At 39.9% G+C, this 9912-nt stretch overlaps 1 protein-coding gene across 2 annotated transcripts in view; it reads left to right on the top strand.

Annotated features, from left to right (window-relative positions):
* LOC112454986 (potassium voltage-gated channel protein Shab-like) overlaps nt 1–5738 on the top strand; it is a 307820-nt gene extending 302082 nt beyond the window's left edge. For both annotated transcript variants that reach the window (XM_025016652.1, XM_025016650.1), the window contains one exon: nt 5525–5738. In XM_025016652.1, the coding sequence (XP_024872420.1) occupies nt 5525–5539 (15 nt within the window). In that variant the 3' untranslated portion in view covers nt 5540–5738. The remainder of the gene's footprint in view (nt 1–5524) is intronic.
* Nucleotides 5739–9912: the final 4174 nt, after the last annotated feature.

Genomic DNA, 9912 nt, shown 5'->3' with positions numbered 1-9912 from the left:
TTAGAACTAAAAAAGTCTAACAAATTTTAATATTCGCGATAATAATCTGTAATTGGTCTCAATTGTCCATATATAACTTATCTTAACGAAAGAAGATCACTCAGTTCCATTGCACCAAGACAAAGTTGCTCTTTACAATATGTTCAGTAAAGATGCTAATCTTAGTACACATTAAACACAAGAATGTATCTTCTCTAAGTGGTTAAGAAACAATCACGAAAGAAACTTTGACAACATAAATGAACACTATAGACACAAAATGGAGCCCGCCACAAGGTCTCTTCAGTGGATCCAAATGTATGGCACATGAGCCGACGTCCGTACTGGACGCCGGCTCAAGGCGGACTCTTCGCGTAAGCTCTGTTCCTCTAGCCTCCTTGAGATTCGCCGCCATATTGATGATGCATGACGCGCCGCTTGACTGTTTTCCGTCTTTTTATAAGTCGACTATTTAGAAGTCGACTTTTAGTCGACTTTCCGTCATTTTTAGAAGTCGACTAAAAGTCGACTTATAAAAGTCAACTTGCCGTCGACTTTCCGTCAACTGTGCTCTTAGGGTATAGCTGTTAAGATAAAACGGAAAAACGCTTAAATTCTGAGTTGCCTCTAGAAGTGTTTTGTAATGTCTAGGTTGGCAGTCCTGAGCGCATGCTATCATTCTCTTTGTCCCCACTTGGTTGTTGCCTGTGGCAGCACGCGCGTCTAGTATAGTCCCAGGTAGCAATTAATGTCTAAAAGACATCATAAAGACATCTTTAAGATTTCTGGCATCTTAAAGACATTTTTATGATGTCTTTTAGACATTAATGCTACCTGGGGTTTTTTTTAGTTAGTTACACGGCGCAACGTTAACACATTCAAGTCGCGCGTTCACGATATTATATACGTTCCCGAAAACGGTGTACAATAACCAAATAAAACGTTTCTTTGTCCACACCTGATTATTCTAACATGGTAGCAGAGCGTGGTTCGCCGTGAACGTGTTTTGCCGTGAACGAGGTTACAGTTACCGGAAAGCGCGGTTTATCGTGGGCGTTGTCTCGTGAGCGAAGATCTCGTGTACGGGCGTAAATGCGGAAAACGCATTGACATTGTCTTTGTGTCCTGTGAGGAAACGACCGGAAGATGGAATATCAAGGAATCGAGAAGCTTCGTGGCGCGGATAATTGGGACGTCTGGAAGTTCGCCGTGGAATTTGCTGCGTGGAACGGAAAATGCATACGAAGTATGCATCGGTGAAATTCTAAAACCAAATCTGCTGCCGACGAATGCGGCAACTCAGCAACAAGAACAGTATCGAAAAGGTCTCAAAAAGTGGGATAAAGCCGATCGTGCCGCGAGTCAAATCATAGTTAAGACGCTGGATACGAAAGTAATAGCGCTTCTGATGGTTTCATGTGAGACTGCGCGGGATATGTGGCTGAAGTTACACACGATTTATGAACAACAGACAAAACAAACTTCGCATACTGTCCAATCGGAATTTTTCAATTTCAACATGGATCCGTCGGACGACATGGTGACTCATATTTCCAAATTTGAGGGACTAATCCTACGCATGCAGCAATTAAATGTAAAGCCGGACGAATTATCGCTATCGGTTAAGTTGCTGGATACATTGCCAGAGGAATACGAGAGTTTTCGCCAGGCATGGTGGGCAAGAGCAGAGAATCAGCAAACGTTCGGTAATTTGCTTGAGGTATTAACCTCTGACGACGCACGCCGGGAGATTTGAGTCGGAAAGCAGGAACAGATGGCTGCACTAGTGGCGAGCAAATCTAAAAGACAAGATCGCGGAAATACTAGTGGTAACGCTAAGAAAGGACAGTCACAACAATCAAGTGAGTCAAAGCTTAATGAAAAAAGGAAAAAGCAAGTCGAACTATAAGTGCTACAATTGCGGAGAAAAGGGGCACTTTCGTCAGAATTGTCCTAGGAAACAGAAGAAAACGCAAGATAGCAATCCGAGAGAAGAAGCTTTTGTTTGCGAAGCCATGACAGCTGAGCTCGACAATGATTCGTGGATAGTGGATTCCGGTGCAACGGATCACGTGACAAACCGAAGTGACTTGTTTACATTGTTTGATTATTTCAGTACACCAGCGAAGATCTATATTGGAAATAAAACTACAATGGACGCCCTAGGAAAAGGAACAATCAAGATTGAAACTCTAGTTGACGGAAAATGGTTACCAGGACAAATGGAAAATGTGTTGTTTGTGCCGGCTGCTCGTCGAAACTTGTTTTCGGTAATTTCAGTTTTGGACAAGGGCATGAAATTCAGTTCTTCGAAGGACGGTTGTGAGTTTGTAAAAGACGGTATTATCAAAGCTCGCGGAGTGCGTGTTAATCAAGGTGGTAATTCGTGTGAGACCGCCTGAAAAGGCATGCATAGGAGGGGTCAACTTGGCATCAAAAGACTCTCTACACGTATGGCACGAAGGCTTCGGCCACCAGAATAAAATTCATGTAAAAAAATTTTTCGTGAAAAATCAGAACGACTTTTTCGACGATAATCAGTTTTGTGGTTCCTGCATTGAGGGGAAGCAACACCGAAACAGCTTTTCAACTACGTCAACTACGTGCTGAATCACCTGGTGAAGTTATTTATGCCGATCTGTGTGGTCCCATGAAAACGACGTCACTTGGCGGGTCAAAATACTTTGTGTGTTTCACGTGTGACTATTCAAGGCTACGCATCGTTTATTTCTTGAAGAAGAAGTCTGAAACTGTTGAAAAGATCAATGAGATGTTGCAAGTCGTGAAAAATCAATGCGGAAGATCAGTTAAAATTTTTCAGTGCGACGGAGGCTTGGAATTTGACAATGAAGCGGTCCAGAAACTGTTAAAATCGAATGGCGTCACACTAGCAATTTCAAACCCTTATACCCCAGAACAAAATGGGTGTGCTGAGCGTACCAATCGAACTGTGGTTGAACTTGCTCGTACGATGCTATTATCCAAGAATTTGCCGAAGTTCTTATGGGCGGAAGCTGTCAACGTAGCCGTATACATTCTCAATCGTACCGGACCGAGTCGTGTTCAGGACAAGACCCCATATGAACTGTTTACAGGAAAGAGTATACACATGAAAAATCTTCGTGTTTTTGGAACGCCATGTTATATTCATGTGCCGAAGAAACGACGTAAGAAGTGGGACTCGAAATCTCAACCTGGCATTTTTGTTGGCTATTCGGATAATATGGAAGGTTATAGAATCTGGTTGAAGTCCACCAATCAAATTATTCGCAGCAGGGATGTTGTATTTGAGCCGGAACATCCAGGAAAAACACTTGCTTGGATCCCTCAACAAAAATCTACAAGTGAAGAGGTGAAGGATGTTGGCGCATCATCGAATTCTTCAACTAAAGATACATCATCTGAAGACCTTCATGAAGAGGATAAACCAGCGGAGACTCCGAAACTGACTGAACGTGTGCTACGTGACAGAGCTGAAACCACCTCGTCGCCTGGTTGAGTCAATGCTTGCTGAAATAGACGAACCTGGAAGCTTTGTGCAAGCTCTTAACTCTTCAGATAAGCAACACTGGAAGAAGGCTATGGAAGAGGAAATGGCTTCGTTGGAAGAAAATTTAACTTGGTCATTGGTCGACTTACCGGTTGGTCGCAAGACGATTTCAAATCGATGGATTTACCGTGTCAAGCACAACGCTGAGGAAAAAATTATTCGCTATAAAGCTAGGCTCGTCGTTAGAGGTTTTAGTCAACGGAAAGGAATCGACTCTAACGAAACGTTTAGTCCTGTTGCCCGGTTTGACACGATTCGAGCAGTGCTAAGTATTGCGGCTAATGAAAACTTGGAACTAGCACAATTTGATGTGAAGACTGCGTTCTTGAATAGTGTGATTGAAGAGGACATCTATATGGATCAGCCCGAAGGTTATGAAGACGGTACTGATCGCGTTTGCAAGCTTCTTAAAAGCTTGTATGGATTAAAACAGTTACCCAGACGTTGGAACAATTGATTCAAGGAAACCATGACCAGACTTGGATTTCAGCAAAGTTTAGCTGATCTATGTATGTTTTATAAACAATCTGGTAATGAGAAGATAATTGTTGTTTTATATGTCGATGACGGACTGGTAGCTGCAACAAGTAAAACTATTATCAGCGAGCTTCTGAGCAACCTGGAAGATATATTTAAGATAACTATAGAACCCCTTGGTTCATTTTTAAACATGATGATCAGTATTACAGTATATGGAGAACCCGAGACAGAAGCATTGGGAGATGACCAAACAAATTTTTAAATACATCAAAGGTACAGTTGGTCTAAGAATCCGTTACGATGTCGCCTGGAAGACTGGTGAGCTTGAGGCATACAGTGATGCGGACTTTGCCAGTGACACAACAACTTGAAGATCCGTCAGCGGAATCGTTCTCAAATACAACGGAGGAGCAATTGTTTGGGCGAGCAGACGACAAGACTGTGTATTTCTTTCAACCACTGAGGCGGAATATATTGCTTCTAGTGAAGCAGCAAAGGACACTGTATGGTTAACACGGTTATTTAATAAGATTTCACCCTTGAAAAAGGAGCCTGTACTTTTAGTTGATAACGCTAGTGCTATAAAGCTTGCAAAGAATCCTATTTTTCACAGGCGCTCTAAACATATAGAGATGCGTTTTCATTTTGTACGCAAATGTTATCAAAAAAAGCAACTAAATATTGAACATGTGTCTGGTAGCAATCAAATAGCTGACATTTTAACCAAGCCGATTCCGCGCGTGCAATATGAGCGTTTACGTGAAATGTTAGGCATTGTGAATATTGGACACTAAGTACAGAGTTTTTTTAGATATTTAGTTTAAGTTTATACGAGCTAATATATTAGGTTTAGGTTAATACGAGCTAATGTTTAGTTGTTGCGTTTCTTTTAATTTAAGGTTTTTAGGGGAAGTGTTAAGATAAAACGGAAAAACGCTTAAATTCTGAGTTGGCTCTAGAAGTTTTTTGTAATGTCTAGTTTGGCAGTCCTGAGCGCATGCTATCTCTCTCTTTGTCCCCACTTGGTTGTTGCCTGTGGCAGCACGCGCGTCTAGTATAGTTTTTTTTTAGTTACACGGCGCAACGTTAACACGTTCAAGTCGCGCGTTCACGATATTATATACGTTCCCAAAAACGGTGTACAATAACCAAATAAAACGTTTTTTTGTCCACACCTGATTATTCTAACAATAGCATTACAACATTTGCGTAACGAGATATAGTACAGGTTAAAACTGTAATTTCACCATTACATACCACATTTTATCTTACAATATTTATCTCTCTGGCAAGCCTCCAACCACTTTATTCTTAACTCAAGATTTTTAAGAAATGAATAAAATTTTACTTTTTTCATAAAAAGAACATTTGTCCGAGTTTTGCAATTTTTGACAAAGCAGCTCGGCATTTTTAATCATTTGCGCAATGTACTATCACTATTATTGTTACCTATCACTATCATTCACTGCTTACAATTACAATCTGTGTCTGCCATATTGAAATCTGTGTGATTAGGGCACCTCTGATTGATGGTTGACTGCTCTTTTCTACTTTTGAACGACTGCACATCCACCAGATTGCTTCACCTTGTATACTTCAACCATGGCACCACCAACAGAGAATTCTCGCCGCGTAGAGACGAGTCACGCGTTTATTTACGCTCTCTTGTCCGTTGAATGCTGAGCAGTTAACATCGTTATGCAAAAATTGTACGAAGCATCACGAGCAATAAACGACATATTATTTCAAAAAAAAAAAACGAGTCAATCAATATCATGAACATAGTCCTTCGAGCCGGATAAGTCTCACGTAAAGGCATCAACGACAAGGGCAAAGTATAATCAAAGCATAATCACAGTATAACCACGAAAGCGAGCGCATTGCAGCGCATTACAGCGCAACGAGGTGAGTTTCCATCTTTCCTCTCCTTTCATTTTTTGTGCGATATTATTCGTAATAATGTCGATGCAGGCATTAAAGGCTCTTAAAGCAAAGTGAGCATCCGTAAAAGCATAATGCACGCGTACTCGAAACGCGCTTGATGCTATAGATCTACAAGAAGTGGATAACGCGTACGTAAAACAGCGAAAACCACAATTCGCTGAATATTGGAATCAATTCAACGATATCCAAGCGCAAATTGACGAGTTGTTAGAATTAGCGGAGGATTTAGATGGTATCGAAAAAGCCGATATCCAGGCCGAGCAAGAAGGAAGAATGCATAAATTTCAAATAAGAGAGTTATTTCAGTATCGCTAGCAAAATTGAACGTTTATTAGCGCCTACGCAGATCGAGGCCGCGAATCGTAATGGAAATAAAGGTTATGTTTGCGATGTCAGTCAGATGCATTTACCAAAGATTTCAATACCAAAGTTTACCGGTAGTTACGAGGATTGGTATCCTTTTTACAATACATTCGAGTCAATGATTCATCTTAATCCGAAGCTAACAAACATACAAAAATTCCACTATTTAATTTCCTCATTGGAAGGTGATGCGGCGCACGTTATTAAGTCGCTGGAAATCACCCAAATAGCCAAATTTAGTGAGTTTGCTGTCATGTTGCCAACAAGCAGCTTGTCATTAATGCAACTAATTTTGACAAACTCGTGACAAGGTAAGACAGCATTATGCTTGTCGGATTGAACTCACATGAATTATAATTCTATTTACGGCAAATTGATAGCAACATGTTCACACGGATTTGTTATCCGTGAAGAGTTGAGTTGTGACAGGAACTTGGTGACAACTTGTTGTCGTCCACGATTAACAGCATATTCAATGCAATTTGAAGGCAACTTCTCAGGCAGCAGCGTCACGTGATTTTCACGTCAGTTTATGGTCAATCGTTACGCCAATTATCCTTTTATAATCATGTAATAATGACTTAAAAATGATAGGAATAAGTCACAGACCAATGACGACATTTCAAGACGTTAAAAACGTTACTTGTATGACCTTTCTGGCCTTTTAATAAAAGAATTGTAAAAATCAAATTTATATACAAAATTATAATTAATTAAGAAACCAGATTTGTTATAAAATATGTACATTTTATGTTTATTTAATTATTATTAGTCTTTAAAAATAAAGGTACCATTCCCAGCAAACGCAAAAGGATTAAAAGATATTGAAATTTTTTAATACTTTTGAATCCCTTTTTTGGCGGAATTAGATGAAATTAGATGGGATTCGAAATGAGATGGTCCAATCCCATGGAATCCAAAAAAGAAAAATTTCAATTCCATCCAATCCTATGGAATCCGTAAAGGTTATGAAATTGCATGGCATTAGATGGTTTAGGAAACGTCTCGCGCCTCCGTTGGGCGACCAAGCGCCGTTGTTCGTCGGTGAGGTTTTGTGTATGCCTAAGGGCATTACACGCACTACTGCCGACGGGCAATTAGCCCGAAAATGAGATTTGTAAGATCTGTCAGGCACCGTAGGAGGTCCCTTTACATAGCGGTCGAGACGAAACTTTGAACTCGAGAAGATGCCCCGGCGATGCGACGCCTAGCAGCGTCGACGCGAACTGCCGGTAATGCAGATACCGCGCGGGCGTGTACTATTGGTGGCGCGTACCGCCACAGAGTTCAACACGGACACTTTTTAATCCCTATCCTGGCATTTAATGGTATTCATTTTATTGTCAGAATAGACGGAATTCAATGGAATTCAATACGGAAATTTTTAATTCCTAGTTTGGCATTCAATGGTATTCATTTCGTTAATGGAATCAATGGTATTCAATGGAATTCATCACGAAACTTTCCAATCCCTAACCTGGCATTCAGTGGTATTCATTTCGTTAACGGAATCAATGGTATTCAATGGAATTCATCACGAAACTTTCCAATCCCTAACCTGGCATTCAGTGGTATAATATTTTTGTGTCGGAATTGGATGGGATTCAAAAAAGACAAATTCTTTCCAAAATAAGGAATTCCATGATATTGAAACTATTTCAATCCCTTTTTTGGACAGAATGGAATTCGGAAAGTCCTTAATTGAATTCCTGGCAATCCCGTTTTAATTCTTTTCAATCTTTTTTCGTTTGCTGGGTTAATATAAGATTACATTAATCTAAAAGTGTGCCACATTTTATTATAAAAGTGGACTCCACGATACAATTGATACAAGTTGCGCAGTTCCGTCATTTATATATCGTTCATATATACTATCGTTTGTCATATTTTAAATACGAGAAACAGATCCTAACGGATGCCATCTATCGGATCCGACATTTGCGCATTCCTTAGAAACGTATGACAATTTCATATTGTTAACACTATGTTAGCAACGACTTACAATTAAAAAACTTCATAGCTTGAAGACATATACGCAACAACGAATGGAAATCATTATATATGTGTTGTTGCTATCATGTTTGCATCATGATGCTCAAGATGGAGTGACACGACGAATCATATATTGCTGTCATGTTGCTGACATGCTGCAAACAACACAACGTACTAGTATTGCGGACAGTTTGCTCTTAAAATTGGGTCAACTGATTGCATGTATAAGCAGTTATGTACCTATATTTGTAACGTGTTCTATTTCGATGTCAGCAAATATATAACAACACATGCAATACATTAGTTTGCTCAATATGCTATTTCACGCTTGACTATCTGGGGTTACGACGTCAAGCGCATGATAGCTTAAGAACACATAAGTTATATAATTTATCTGCAGTTACAAAGAGTAATAGCATATAGCATTAAGAAAGTTAATTGACGACGTATTACGGCATTTGCGTTCGTTAAAAAGCTTAGGTAGGCCCACTGAGCATTGGGGCTACTTTATCATTTACTTGATTATCACTAAAGTTAGATTTAAGCATTGTAAGAGAGTGGGAGGATGATGTTCGAGCAGATGACATGCCTACTTTAAAACAGCTCATTGATTTCTTGACACATAAATGTAAAGCGTTATCAGCCGTATCCAAGAAAGTATCCAGCGATTCAGAAGTATAATTCACGACTTCACCATACCAAGATATGTATTATGTAAGCAGGCTTCCAGGATTTAAATTCACGGCTTCGCTGATGCAAGTAAGAAGGCAAACGGAGCGTGCATACATATCAGAATTACTAAACCACAAGGTCAGCATTCAACAACTGCTATGTTCCAAGTCTCGAGTGGCGCTGTTGAAAACGATTACATTGCCACGCTTAGAGTTGTCCGCTGCAGTCCTACTAGTGCAATTATCGGACAAAGTATTAAACGCAGTACGCTTTGAAATAGAGGATGTATGCTATTAGACGGACTCAGAAATTATGTTACATTGGATAAGGGCAACCGACAAAAGGTGGAGTGTTTTCGTCGCTAACAAGGTTGGAGAAATTCACAGGCTCTCCCGACCGACTAAATGGTATCACGTAAGCGCAGAATTTAATCCAGCTGACTATGTATCAAGAGGATCTTTTCCAACATCTTTGAGTAACGCAAAGCTATGGTGGTCCGGTCCATGGTTGCAGTACGAATCTCAAGATTGGAACATCAATATATCGCCTCTATTAGAAGAAATACCACAGCAGAGACGAGCACTCGCGTCTATGGTCACTACTGACAATAAACATGAATAATCACAAGATTTTTATCTTTAAACAAATTAATTAGAATCATTGCTCTTTGCATTAGATTTATCACTCACATTAGAAGCAACCCAGAAACCAGAATGACGGGTCGTTTAACCACGCAGGAGTTACTTGAATCTAATCGGTGTCTTATAAGAATTATTCAGTAATTAGCGTTTAAAAAAGATCTTCTTAAAAACAAATAGATGTGTGCCACGCAAAAGCAAATTACTAAGTTTAGCTCCATTTATCGACGAACAAAATATTATAAGAGTAGGTGGACGGGTTTGGAATGGCTTCGGAACTCAGCAATCTCACCT

This window comes from Temnothorax curvispinosus, unplaced genomic scaffold, assembly GCF_003070985.1.
Source record: "Temnothorax curvispinosus isolate PA1 unplaced genomic scaffold, ASM307098v1 QBEX01005624.1, whole genome shotgun sequence".
NCBI classification, from domain to species: Eukaryota; Metazoa; Arthropoda; class Insecta; order Hymenoptera; family Formicidae; genus Temnothorax; species Temnothorax curvispinosus.
This window is presented reverse-complemented; position numbering and strand designations above follow the sequence as displayed.